The 14,964-nt window shown below is 40.9% G+C and overlaps 1 protein-coding gene across 1 annotated transcript in view; it reads left to right on the plus strand.

The window, feature by feature from the left end:
* The window catches only part of LOC134583536 (zinc finger protein 106-like), an 81,806-nt gene extending 73,534 nt beyond the window's left edge, over window positions 1-8,272 (plus strand). Inside the window, exons 19-22 of the mRNA XM_063440472.1 lie at window positions 1,681-1,752; window positions 3,899-3,970; window positions 6,608-6,754; window positions 7,223-8,272. Coding sequence (XP_063296542.1) covers window positions 1,681-1,752; window positions 3,899-3,970; window positions 6,608-6,754; window positions 7,223-7,279 — 348 coding nt within the window. The 3' untranslated portion in view covers window positions 7,280-8,272. The remainder of the gene's footprint in view (window positions 1-1,680; window positions 1,753-3,898; window positions 3,971-6,607; window positions 6,755-7,222) is intronic.
* The last annotated feature ends 6,692 nt before the right edge of the window (window positions 8,273-14,964 follow it).

The following is a 14,964-nucleotide window of genomic DNA, read 5'->3' on the forward strand; positions in this document are numbered from 1 at the left end:
TCCTCCCAGTCATTGTAACTTGGAGAGCAGGCTCCTCCCAGTCATTGTAACTTGGAGAGCAGGCTCCTCCCAGTCATTGTAGCTTGGAGAGCAGGCTCCTCCCAGTCATTGTAGCTTGGAGAGCAGGCTCCTCCCAGTCATTGTAGCTTGGAGAGCAGGCTCCTCCCAGTCATTGTAGCTTGGAGAGCAGGCTCCTCCCAGTCATTGTAGCTTGGAGAGCAGGCTCCTCCCAGTCATTGTAGCTTGGAGAGCAGGCTCCTCCCAGTCATTGTAGCTTGGAGAGCAGGCTCCTCCCAGTCATTGTAGCTTGGAGAGCAGGCTCCTCCCAGTCATTGTAGCTTGGAGAGCAGGCTCCTCCCAGCCATTGTAACTTGGAGAGCAGGCGCATTAGACCTCCCCATAGGAAAGCATTGAAAATTCTTTCAGTGTTTTCCTATGGGGATTTTAAAGACGGTGGAGGTCCTCACAGAGCGTGAGGACGTCCAGCGACGCAATAGCACAGAAAATATGTGCTATCATCACAGAAGTGCCCTGTAGTGGCTGTCTAGTACACAGCCACTAGAGGAGGAGTTAACTCTGCAAGGTAATTATTGCAGTTTATGAAAACTGCAATAATTACAGTTGCAGGGTTAAGGGTAGTGGGAGGTGGCACCCAGACCACTCCAATGGGCAGAGGTGGTCTGGGTGCCTGGAGTGTCCCTTTAACTCCTTAAGGACCAAACTTATGGAATACAAGGGAATCATGACATGTCACACATGTCATGTGTCCTTAAGGGGTTAAATAGACTTTTTGGGTGTTCGCTGAAAAGATTTTTAAAACTTCTATATGTATTTGCTTCATGATAGAAAGGCTGTTGCTAAAGATACCATATGATTATGGTGCTCTGGCTCCCCCCTCAGTGAAATCTGGCAAAATGTTTTGGGGCACTGCCGAAGGTCGTCATTGAGCCAAGCCTGGCCAATCCAGGATCACAGCCATTGTCTGAGATATGTTTTCAGCAAATGAGTGCAGTCCTGCTTTGCTCAGTGGAGCTAACCAGATTCTCCTACCAGGCGTGTTGGACAAATTACACTGGAGGGCGTCAGGGCGCTCCTAGCAACATAACCATTAAGCAGGCTGTAGTGATTATGGTGCTTGGAAGACTCCTTTAACTTTGTAAAATTAGCATTTCCAGTTATTTATTGAAACCCTTCTTTGATGGGTGGGAGAGTCCTACTACACACTCAAACATAACATTTGTTAGAGTTTCTCTTCATTGCTTAAATATTTTTCTAAAGGTTTAGGCAGTATTTTAACCTATACTTTTTCCTTTTATTTGACCTTTAAAACACTCCTAAAACACACCGTTTAGAGCAACAAAGGTCTTAAAACCTCTTAACATGTTTTCGTGAATTTATTTTGTTACTTTGCAACCTGTGTGCACAATGTCTGTTTGAATTCCTCCATTTCTCTTTCATAGAATTTGCTGTGAGATTTCGATTTGTAATTTAAAGGGACATCAGTAAATTTTTTCAGATAAATATATTGATTTATGTCTACATATGGGATAAATATGTCCGTGTCAAGAAGCCAGCCCGTCTATAATTTTATAAAGGTCTATTATTTGCTGACCATTTATCCTAAATAAATATTGAGTTGTTTTTTTTTTGTGTGTTTTTTTTTTTCATTTTCTCCTAAAGTCTCACGATCGTTTGCAAGTATATGGTGGACACTCAGATATGATCATGTGTATGGCAATTCACAAAAGCATGGTGAGACTCTGAAAGTTCTTTGATTTTTATTTTTTTTTTGTTTTGTTTGTTTATTATAAATAATATATGAATAATTGTTATTTCACTAGAAGGTTGCAGGGCTGTTTTGTGGTGTTTTTCTATTCTGATAAAAAAATAAAAAAATAATAAGATTGATATAATCAATGGATGAATTAACTACACTAGTGCATAATACTTCATACCATAAAATCGTGGACCATTTTACAGATCAAGGGCATGACTCCGCATGTGTTAAGTGTTGAGAATGTTTGTGTTCTCTCTTTCCTCATTGAATATAAACTTTGCTTTTGATGTCTTTTTTTCATTCGCTATTCCATTTTTTACGCTCTGCTTTCTTTTCCTGAGTCTACTTATAAGCACCTTGTTATTGTGTGTGTGTGTGTGTGTGTGTGTTTGTGTTTTTTGTTTTTTTTTGATGGGCTGCTGAAAGAGGCCACTGCCATGAAGGGGTGTGCGTGGTTGGTAAGAATCTCTAGTTAGGTGGTGCGTGTCAAAGTAAGATCCACATGAATGTTGGTGTTCCCTGATAGCAGCGGCCTCTTTCAGCAGGATAATGCACCTTACAACACTGCAAAAACTGTTCAGGAATGGTTTGAGGAACATGACAAAGAGTTCATGGTGTTGCCTTGGCTTCCAAATTTCCCAGATCTCGACGCATCACAGCTGTTTTGAGAGCATAAGGAGGACCTACATGGTATTAGGTAGTGTGGTGTGTTTGAGAGAGAGAGAGAGAGAGAGAGAGAGAGAGAGAGACCCATTGTGCTTAAATAAACACCCCAGCTTGCTGAAGTGTTTTATAAATGAAGGTGGTGTCTTTTATTTTTTTGTTCTTTCTTTTCTTTTCAAGTGCAGATTTCAATATACATTTACACTTTTCTAAATTAACCTTGTTACACCCCTTGGCTGTCAATTAGACAACTGCCTCTGTTACTTCCTGGTTTCTGTAGCTCAGTGCAGCTAAACTGAAGAGGCAGCAATTGTTCAGAGCACCAGCCTTGCAAAAAACTTCTCATTGAGCTGCATCTGTGATCGGACAGCCACAGAAAGTATGGGTGGGGCTACAAGAGAAGGGCTTACAATGGCTTCAGGCAAGAGATCTGCAGTTTTTGCAAGCTGTATATAGATATACCCAAATGAAAAAATGCTTAATAAAATGCATGCATGTTTTCATTCTGGGGATAGGGATAGACAGAACAATGATTTTTATTTTATTTTGTATGTGGGTATTTTGCCTTCCCCATCCAGCCTGAAGTTTTTCATTTGTAGTCCCCATAATGTAATTAAGATTTTATTGAAGCGTATTTTGAATAGTGTATTGTTTTCCTTTGTGTTTGATTTCCAAAGACCCCGCTGCCTTGTGCAAGCAGATGCCTATTTATGAGCATATCATTTTTTAACTGCTAACCTTAAAAAACAAGATACAGTCTGCATACTCTGCAAATATTGCAAATAATGACAAAGTAGACTGCTGTAAAATGTGATCTGATTGTAAAAAATACATTAAAGGACCACTATAGTGCAAGGAAAACAAACTTGTTTTCCTGGCACTATAGGGCAATTAGGTCCCCCCTCCTGCTGGGCTGAAGGGGTTAAAACCCCTTCAGCCAATTACCTTTCTCAGGCGCCGGGCTCCCTCGGCGCTGGGGAACTCTCCTCCCTCTGCCAACGTCTGCTCCGAATGCGCATGCGCGGCAAGAGCCGCGCGCGCATTCAATCCGCCCATAGGAAAGCATTACCTGTTTTTTTAATTACTCAATGCTTTCCTATGGACGTCAGCGTCATCTCAGTGTGATTTTCACAGTGAGAATCGCGGAAGCGCCTTTAGCGGCTGTCAATGAGACAGCCACTGGAGGCTGGATTAACCCTCTGTGAAACATAGCAGTTTCTCTGAAACTGCTATGTTTTCAGCTGCAGGGTTAAAACTAGAGGGACCTGGCACCCAGACCACTTCATTGAGCTGAAGTGGTCTGGGTGCCTATGGTGGTCCTTTAATCATGATTTGTAGTAAGATTTACAGAGAACTCCTAACAGTAACAAAAATGTAAACCTTGCTAAGTTAATTAAATGGTTTTCTTTTTGAATAAGTGTATTTAAGTGTCCTGTAACTAGTTACATTGTCTTACAGATCTATACTGGTTGTTACGATGGCACTGTTCAAGCTGTGCGTCTGAACCTAATGCAGAATTACCGCTGCTGGGTAAGGATAATGTTTGTTAACCAGATGTAAAGGTCGTTATTTTGTAATCCTACATAATAGTTTAACGATCATTAAATTATTTTTGTGTACGGTGCACTGTATATTTTAATTTTGTTCACCTTTGCAAATAGGATTCATAAGATGAAATGTAATCATTTAAAACATACATTTACAAACTTAAGCTAATTAAAAAAAATTATTCTTTAATTTTGAAAGTGGTTTAGAATAGATACAATGTATAAATATGTATGCGCCACAAATTTTGGAAAAAGGCAGCAAAATATATCGCCGTAAAAGGCATATGATAAAAAGCATATGATAGGCTTAAAGTACTACTATAGGCACCCAGACCACTTCAGCTCAATGAAGGACCACTATAGGCACCCAGACCACTTCAGCTCAATGAAGGACCACTATAGGCACCCAGACCACTTCAGCTCAATGAAGGACCACTATAGGCATCCAGACCACTTCAGCTCAATGAAGGACCACTATAGGCACCCAGACCACTTCAGCTCAATGAAGGACCACTATAGGCATCCAGACCACTTCAGCTCAATGAAGTGGTCTGGGTGCCAGGCCCCCTAGTTGTAACCCTGCAGCTGTAAACATAGCAGTTGCAGAGAAACTGCTATGTTTACATTGAGGGTTAATCCAGCCTCTAGTGGCTGTCTCCCTGACAGCCATTAGAGGCCGCTTCCGCGATCCTCCATGCGAAAATCTCATTGAGGACACACTGGACGTCCATAGGAAAGCATTGAGTAATGCTTTCCCATGACCGGTTTGAATGCGTGCGCGGCTCTGGCTGGGGGAGGAGAGGTCACCAGTGCCGAGGGAGCCCGGTGCTGGATTAAGGTAAGTGGCTGAAGGGGGGACACCTAATAACCCTATAGTGCCCGGAAAACAGGTTTGTTTCCTTTAAGCTCACGCTAGACTGAAAAAAATAAATCTGTCAACCAAAATAGGATACCTGAGAAAGGACTTAATAATTTATACAAAATTGTGAAACAAGCCATATGTAAGGGAAAATGTAAAGGGGGACAATCTGCATAAATTACACAGAACAAAAGACTAGAGAGCCTGGTTAACTATATTATAAGTATGGAAACTTGTGAAGAAGCTTAGTCAGATAAGAAGCTTCGATGCCCTGGTTGTGCTAGGTCCAGGAACAAAGGGTACAATTGTGTCAACATTCCATTTGTGGCATACCTGCAACGGCAAGGAGTCTGGCCGGAGTCCCAAAGTATGGAGAAATGTAGGTGCATCTGCCATATGAGTAAAGATATTGCCATTCTTTTCCACCAACAGGCATTGGGGTCCCAACTTTAAGGATCATCTCTTTGTCACAAAGCAGCTTAGTAAACGAGGAATGGATTGTCACCTGATGACTGTTTGCCTGGAAAGGTCCCTGTAGAGCAGGGGTGCCCAAAAGGTAGATCCCCAGATGTTCTAAAACTACAAATCCCATGATGATTTGCATGCCTTTAGAATGACAAAGCATGATGGAAGCTGTAGGTCTACAACATCTGGGGATCTACCTTTTGGGCACTCCTGCTGTAGAAAGTTAGGACCTTTCAGGTGGCTGCATGGGAGAACCAGACCGCTCCCCATGAGTACAGCCTCATCTGCGTCTTTCAGAAGCTTGAAAAGTGCATCCCTGAAAACCTTCTACGGACCCTTGTAGTCTTGAGCATCCAAAAACAACCTTCCAGCAAGAGCTGTTTAGGTGGCAAAACGTTGGAGAGAAGGTGACAAAGATAGTGTGATAATTCTTAATTGGAAAAATTTTCAGGAACTCCCTTGATTTGGAAATTTCAGGCACAAACCCGATCCTTTTGGGAGAAACGTGTAGTCTGCATCATTATTCTGCAGGATGTGTATTGCAATATCTGTAGCGGTTAGTGTCACTCCTCCAAAATTACCACCAGGTCGGCTTAGAACAGTGCTTGTGGAGCTTTACTGACTGCTTTGGTGGAGTTAGCATTATTCTCCTGGGTCGGAGGGTTAGGAGCACTAGCCTGTACCTGTGGTGGAACTGCTGGGTCGTCTTTGAGGCTGTAGTCTTCTGAGAAGCCCAATGAATAGGCCACATCAGGTGCCTTCTACAGCAGGATGACATGAAAAATAATTGTCCAGCACATACACGTATTGTGATCCTTTATTTGAAGGTGCCAAAATAAAAAGGGAGCTCTTTGGCCCACATGGCCTTTGCCAACCGGAATGGTTATTTAAAAAAAAAAAATATATATATATATATATGTTTGTTTGCTTTAAAGCAGTTTTAAACTATTTATCTCTCTGATATAGTTATCAAATATAGAGATTATAACTTGATAAATGTCACTCCACACATGAAGGCGCATTTTATAAATTCAATAAAGACTAGTAGTTTGTGTTCCCTCATCTAATGCAAAGCTGGTCCAGTTTAGCAAGGAATGTGCCCACCTGTTCAGCACCTTAAAAATGCAACTGGATGATGTTACTGCTTTCTTTTAAGCTAGGATATGTCTACATCTGTATTGCACTTGATATGTAACCTTCTTGGGCAAGCTCTGTGGTGTGTTGCAAGCAAACATTTAAAAAAAAATAAAGATTTATGGCAGAATCCCTTTAATATGTATTTTTTGTGTGTTTTAGTGGCATGGATGCACACTTATTTTTGGGGTTTCCGAGCACCTCAAGCAACATCTGCTCACTGATCACACCAACCCAAATTTCCAGACACTGAAATGCAGATGGAAAAACTGTGATGCTTTTTTCACAGCTCGAAGGGGCTCCAAACAGGTAGGTAACAAATGACTTGATCCAGATGAGAGAGCTCAGTGTTTATCATCAAAATGTCTCCTGCAGTGTGTGCCTGTTTACCTTTAGTTTTATTTGTAGTGTAGTTTGCTGTTTTTTTGTAAATGTTAGTTTTCATGAAACGGTTTACTAGTATTAAACAATTCCTTTACCCCTAATATCATTCCTGCAACGCTTATCTGTAACCTTGGTTTTTGGTTACAAAGCAGTGATTCAAAAAATGACAAATTGCAAGTATTATTCAGATATTCAATGGGTAAAATGGAACATTTCCAGCCGTTTTGCTGACCTTGTCTGTTACTATGATACTTACACGTGCAGTAAAATAGGCTTTGTTTCATGGCTGTACACTACCCGTCCACAATGTTACTTTGTGACAAGGTAATAGTCAGATTGAAACTAGAAGACGATAGTTTCATTTTACTAATGGTTTTTGTTCTAATCTCTCAGGATGCCGTGGGACATATAGAACGACATGCAGACGAAGACAGCCGATTGAACATGTAACCATCAAGCACATCGCCTCCCATATTGGGAAGTTTATTTTTACACAAACATGAAGAGCTATTTTAGGCGTCTAGACGTCTTTCGATTTCTGCGCATAACATTCTCGCAAACATGAAAAGTGTGACACTCCAAAACGTTACAACTTTCAAATCACAGCACAAAAGCCACAGCTTGAAAACTTGAGCCAACTGGTAGTTTGTTTTTATTAATAATAATAATATAATTTTTTGTAAGTATTGAGAAACCAACATTGTTAAATATGGAAAAAATTATATATATATTTCCCCATTCTAACGATTATCTGAATTCCTTAGGTTCTAATATTTTTTTTTCATGGGCACAGCATGAAAAGATAAAAACAAAACAAAAAGATAATTTTCTGTCTGAGCTTTGGTTTCCAATGCAAAGTTTAAAACAAACTCTTTTATACTGGGTAAGTTGGACCTTTATATATTTTCATTACTTTTAATCTCTTAAAAATGTTATTAAAAAACAAACAAAAACAAGACAACGATTTTATATCATTGAATTTGTATAGCTGTATTCTAACCGTACCCCATCACCTGCAGATTTACTTTTAGTAACATTTTCAATTCAATGGTTTCAGTTTTTCCAGTTCTAAACAAGTGAATCGACTCCGTAACACATCAAATACAACACAAGTAGCAGCGGTTCCTAAGCTTTTACCCCTTTACCATCTGCTCGTGCAGTTATTATTCCCAGGTTCACTATGATAGCTTCCATCAAACTGTTCATTTCCAGTTTCATGTTAATTCATTATTTCCACTTTAAGAGAAAAAAAAATAATAAATTTTGACACTAGTATTGAACCCTAACAAGTGCACGGCTGTAGCTTTGTGTTTTGAAGTGAAAAAAAATACTTCGTTTTTTTTTTAACAGTGCCTTTTTTATTTTTTTTTAATTGACACTTTTTCAGATACAAATTCCAAACTTTCTGGATTATTGTAAATAAAATTTGAAATAGCTGGCAAAGCATGCAGCATCCTTGTACTGAATGATTGGGAAGTTCTAAATTCCTTTTGGGAAAATTGTATCTACCAATTCGTAAAAACATGGTACCAAGGATTGATTTGCGAGGCTATAGGGGAAGAAACCGCATATAACCCTGATACATGGTAAAAATTGCTATACAAAGACCTGTAGATAAAATAGAGGTTACTGGTTTTGGCATCGTGTAAATCACACTTTTTTGGGAAGGAGGGGTTCTTTTGTGTTCGTGAGTGGCACGTGTCTTTCTAATGACTAAAATAGAGGTTGTGCCATGATATTCATATCATATTAATGACAATAGTAGAATTAAAGGGAAACTCCAGTGCCAGGAGCGACGCTCTAGCACAGAAAACCTGTGCTATGAAGCAGGAAGTCCTTCTAGTGGCTGTCTAATAGACAGCCACTAGGGGAGGACTTAACCCTGCAAGGTAATTATTGCAGTTTAAAAAAAACTGCAATAATTACACTTGCAGGGTTAAGGGTAGTGGGAGTTGGCACCCAGACCACTCCAATGAGCTGAAGTGGTCTGGGTGCCTGGAGTGTCCCTTTAAGACTGCTTTATGTCATTTGAAATTTCAACCAATCAGGGTTATTTACTAATACCAGAATAGTGGAGAGCTGAGAATGGAATTGCAGCGTTTAGGCCAAAAAATGTCTCCACCTTGAATAACATTTGCAATTTCCTCGGTCACCTGGTCAATTGCCAGTTTAGTGATTTATCTGAAACATTGTTTGCACAGAGTGATATCCAGGTTTTATTGGGGAGATTTTAAATTGCCCCCTTTGATGTGCACCCTTTTTGAGCAGTAACTCTTTGAGTGCCAGAGGCGTGGGACACACCTGTCACTAAAAGGGTTTGAACTTTGATAACGCTGCATGATGTATTTGTCATCATGTGTTTTGGAATGCGTAACCTGCTGTATTCTGTGTCCTGATTGCAACTGGTTAGTGCATGCAAGATATGTACATATGTGATGATCAGCGTGTTTTGGAGCATGTTAATACTTCATTGGACATCTATCAGAAGCTCAGGGTACAGCATGTTCAATAATAATTCGCAAACCTTCCTGTGAAACATGATGAAGATAATTAGGGATGCATGATGTAGTTTTTTTTTTTTTGAATGAATGTGTTTTTCTATATCTTTGTGAAACACGATGAAGATAATTAAGAATGCATTATTTAGTTTGGGTTTTGTTTTTTTCTTTTTGTGAATGAATGTTTGTGCTGTGTATTTTTTTTTATATATCTTTGTTTATGCACAATAATGGATGGTAGTGGTTTTGCTGTTATCTTATGATTTAAGCTCCGGTCAAAACTGCACGCAGGTTTCTCAAGAAAACGTAATTATAAAACTGGCTCAGCATATTTTTATCTGATCCTCATTGTTGCAAAATGCATATTTCATTTAGTTTTTTCCACACACCATGAATCACTGCGTGCAATTTTCATACGTCTCTTACAAAACATAACATAACACAGGCAAGAACTAAACAAATCTCCCTTTTAGTCGGTCCGTTTAAGTTGGTCATTTTGCCATAATTTCATTTAGATTTTTTCCTGTTTGTCTACTTTTATGGATGTTTACAAATAAATAGCCATATTTTCTTTTAAAATACATTTTAAATCTGGTAAGCAGCAGACAAGGATTTGGTGAAGCAAGTAGCAATAGTGTTGCTGGTTCTTTTTTGTGTGCAATAACTAAAATATGCATTGCTTTACATTGTACACTTACTGGTGTCAAGGGGTTTACAGTTTGTTACTCACTCGCCATCCCAGAGCAATTTTGTCTTTTTAGTTCCAGATTTGACTGCCCTTATGTACGGGACCAGTCTGATATTAGTGAGCATTAACATGTTAAACCTACATAGCAAGCTCTTAATCTGTAGTTGCTTCTTAGCCAGTATCTATCAAAGTTCTAATTGTATTACCAACATGTGTAAAGTCTCTTAGAAATGTATTGGCAAAATTGTAAACTGAACAGCAAAAATAGCTGAACAATTATCACGTTAGTGACAAACATTTCACACTATCATCTTATTTTAAAGAATAGTAGACCCTATATGTAGGAAAAAAAACAAAGTATGTTCAAAGTACAAAAAATTAAATCTGTGTTTTTATTAATTTTCCTGAAAATGTACTTATCATACTTATGACATTGGGGCCCTTTATGGTGTCATCTAAATTGCTAGCTATTGTTTATACATTTGTTTTTAATTCAACAAGTATGCTTAATCAGGCTATTGTACCAAAAGCTGGGTTTAAGATATTTTTGTAAGAGAGTGTTTTGAAGTGTTATGTTTTAAGGGGGTGATGTGTAATTGTGGTTGAATGTCTTAAGTGATAGGATTGTTTTGTTTGTTTCATTCTTAAATTTTGCCTTTTAATTGTGTACTGTTCATTTTATAAATGCACTTATTTTGTTTACTTGGTTTACTCAAATATATGTTTGTTGTTTTTTTTTTTTTTTATTCTAATTAAAAAAAAATAATGTAATTGAGAACTACATAAACGTTAACATATTTTATTGTAGATCCATAGCCATATGGTGTTTCTAAGCCGTGCCATCACAAGTATTTTCATTAAACCTGGGGTCATTGAGACAAACCAGACATTACATGGTGTTGGTCTCCAATGCAATTATTGCATGACCATTGACCTTTATTAAAGGATCACTATAGTGTCAGGAAAACAAAGCGGTTTTCCTAACACTATAGTGCCCTCACCCACAGGGTTCCCCTCCCGTAGCACTGAAGGGGTTAAAACCCCTTCAGCAGCTTACCTTAATCCAGCGCCGGGCTCCCTCTGCGCTGGTGACCTCTCCTCCCAGTCCAACGTCACAGGAGCCGAATGCGCATGCGCAGCGCGCGCATTCTGTCCATAGGAAAGCATTTCTCAATGCTTTCCTATGGACACGCTGCGCGATGGAGGCATAATATGCCTCCAGCGTCGCAGATGCGCCTCTAGTGGCTGTCTGGAAGACAGCCACTAGAGGCTGGCTTAACCCCAAATGTAAACATAGGAGTTTCTCTGAAACTGCTATGTTTGCATCTGCAGGGTTAAAACCTGAGGGACCTGGCACCCAGACCACTTCATTGAGCTGAAGTGGTCTGGGTGACTATAGTGTCCCTTTAAGATTTACCACTATGCTTCCTGTTTTTACTTCCATATTATTCCTGATATTAAGAAACCGTTGGTGGTATTGTATGCCCAGAGATGGGCTGCAATCATCTGTTACTAATCCCACTCAGGGAGTATACTGACCTGGGTAAGATTGATATTTCAGTTTGTTACAAATAGATGAATCAGTATAAGTATTTTTTTTCCAATTGCTTTGAGTAAAATAAAAAAAATTATTTAAAAGTTGTAACAGACTTTAACCACCATGGTGAGTCCAATGATTTCCCCACCTATATGTGCCAACAACAGATACCTACAAAGTGAAATATCAGTAGGCCTGTTGGTACAAGTCATACCGGTCAATTGAATGGAGTGTCTGCTGCCATTTGTGACTTCATAAAGAGAAGTATACTTTGCACACCACATCAAAATGTCAGCCAGATGCAAGAAATTTTATCAAGCATATTCTGTATGGCTGTGTGTCTATTATAAAATATATCCTGTATAGTCATTCATTCATTCCTAGGCATTACTTTCTGTTGGCACTCATTCCTTACTATTGATTGAGGCAGCATAGATACAGAGTCCCCTTCTTGATTATGTTCATTATTGTTCCTCCTGTCCTTCATACACTAAAAGGAAGTGAAACTCCTCTTTGTGGTTTGTCTGACTTCCTCCTTCCACATACGTTGTATTTCTAGCACTATAGCTGCCAGTAGTGACCCCCCTCACTCGTGCAATGTCCCTCGGCGCTGGTCAGGCTCCTCCTTTGCCGGCCTAATGCACATGCGCAGCGAATGCCACGAGCACATTAGGACAGCCCATAGCAAAGCATTATTTTATGCTTTCCTACTGGGTTTTGAGTGACGCTAGTTATATCCTAATGTATAGCGTGAGGACATCCAGCGTCCGTGAGGCGAACAACCCAGAAGACCCGCTAGTGGGCTGTCTGGTAGACAGCCGCTAGAGGTGGAGCTAACCCTGCAAGGTAATTATTGCAGTTTCTCAATGACTTCAATAATTACAATTGCACTGTTAAACTGACAGGGGCAGTGCACCCAGGCCTCTATAATTAGCTAAAGTGGTCTGGGTGCCTATAATGTCCCTTTAATACTGATGGTTCTTGTGTTTCTTGTACACATTAGATCGTTGTTATTGGAGCCGTCTTGTGCAGGCAAGAACATAGTGTTTAACTAAACAGGATGAGTCAACCACCATGGCCATATTTACGCCATGTGTAGACCTTTCCTTGCATCAAACTTTTGTACACCGTCCGCAGTTGTGCACCACACCTATACATACTGGTCATGGACATAGGCGTGCGCAGCCAATTGCATTAGGGTGTGCACCCTAAAGCACAAACACACGGCGCATGTATGTGTGTATATATATATATATATATATATATATATATATATATACACATACACATACATATACTGATGTGTGTGTGTGTGTGTGTGTGTGTGAGAGGGTGTTTGTAGTGTGCTATGTGTGTGAGGGTGCTGGTAGTGTGCTGTGTGTGAGGAGGGTGTTTGTGTCGTGTATTTGTGAGGGTGCTGTTAGTGTGCTGTGTGTGAGGGTGCTGTATGTGTTTGTGAGGGTGCTGTGTGTGTGTGTGTTTGTGAGGGTGCTCTTAGTGTGCTGTGTGTGTGTGAAGATGCGCTGTGTGTGAGGGTGCTGTATGTGTGCTGTGTGTGTGGGTGCTGTATGTGTGCTGTGTGTGTGTGTGTGTGTGTGGGTGCTGTTTGTGTGCTGTGTATGTGAGGGTGCCGTGTGCGCGCGCTGTTTGTGTTAGGGTGCTGTATGTGTGTAGGTGCTGTGTGTGTGGGTGCTGTATGTTTGGAGGGATTGTGAAGGTGGGGGCAGATTAGTAAATAACCCCCCTCCCTTCTTACCTTATGTAGGGAGGGGGGATCCTTGCTGTCCAAGGGATAGTGAACTCTAGCCTGCGGGGCTACAGTTCACGTTCGCGAGATCTGAGCATTGCCGCGGCAAAGCTCAGATCTCGCGAGAGGAACCTGGCGGAGCTTCTGTCTAGAGCTCCCCGGGTCCTCTCCTTCCTCCCTCCATGCTGCTGTGGCTGGTGAGGTACATCGTTGATCTCCCCGCCGGCCCATGGAGACTAAGAGCAGAGCCGGCACTCAGATAGCGCCAGCTCTGCATGAGCCGACAGGGGAGATCTGGAGATCTCCCCTGCCGGCAGGGGTCAAGTCCTGGGGAATAATATGTGGGATCTCTCCCAAGATTCCCACCCCCTCAAAAAAAATAATATACACGTGTGTGTGTATATATATATATATATATATATACAGGCGTACACACACATACACTCACACATATATTCACAGACACATACACACAATTACATACACTCACACATACACTTACAGGCACACACACACATACATTCACAGACACACACACACATTCACAGACACACACACTTACAAACACACACATTCACAGACATTGACACACACATTCACAGACACACACACACATTCACAGACACACACACACATTCATTCTCAGACACACACACACATTCATTCTCAGACACACACACACATTCATTCTCAGACACACATTCACAAATTATTTTTTTAATAAAAAAAAAAAAAAAAAATTGTCCACCCAGCCTCCCTACCTTATCAGCCTCTCTCTCTATATCAGCCGCGGCGAGGGAGCTGTGTGCTCTCTGCTCCCTCTCGCCGCGCGGGCTGTCTACAGTAGCTGGGAGCCGGAATATGACGTCATATTCCGGCTCCCAGCATCAGCAAACAGCGCGCGCGGCGAGAGGGAGCAGAGAGCACACAGCTCACAGCTCCCTCGCCGCGGCTGATATAGAGAGAGAGGCTGATAAGGACAGGGGGGACACAGGGGGAGGAAGGGGGACATTTAGGTGCGTTCAGTGCCTGCAGGAACGCTGTTCCTGCAGGACAATCCATAGACGTGCCGCGGGGATTAGGGTGTGCCCAGGCACACCCCGTGCGCACGCCTATGGTCATGGAACGCACAGACCTATAAATGAATTAAATGTGGAAGGTGAAGTAGTCCGGTAGACCTCAAAAAGGAGATAGGAAAACAACTTTACAAGAATGGAAACTGGTTTAGATATACTGCTTAAATGACAAAATAGAATTCCTGTAAATTAAAGCAAACATAAATAAAATTGTTTCCCTAAAGCATGGGTGTCCAGAAGGTAGATCCCCAGATGTTTTAAAACTACACCCACACTCAGGGCACCAAAAAACGTAATATCATTCAAGTTGTTATGGTGCCAGAGGTCCTGGGCATCATCTTACCTTAGGAACAGTTTAACCATATATTGTGTACAGTAGATGGCACCTGTCCACTCTGACTCTACCCATTCTTGTCCACCTCAGACTGGGTGTTAGTGAAAGCCTGAGAACATAAACAGACACTGCTTGTCACTAGCTTCCCGGTAAGAAACGTACGTACCTTTCCAACAAACACAAGGTTTTAGGTTGTTAGCTGTGATAATTGTGGATAACAGGCCCAATTTAAAGTGTAAGGAATAAGTGCCGGAA

The sequence above is a fragment of the Pelobates fuscus genome, chromosome 13 (assembly GCF_036172605.1).
Source record: "Pelobates fuscus isolate aPelFus1 chromosome 13, aPelFus1.pri, whole genome shotgun sequence".
Lineage (NCBI taxonomy): Eukaryota > Metazoa > Chordata > Amphibia > Anura > Pelobatidae > Pelobates > Pelobates fuscus.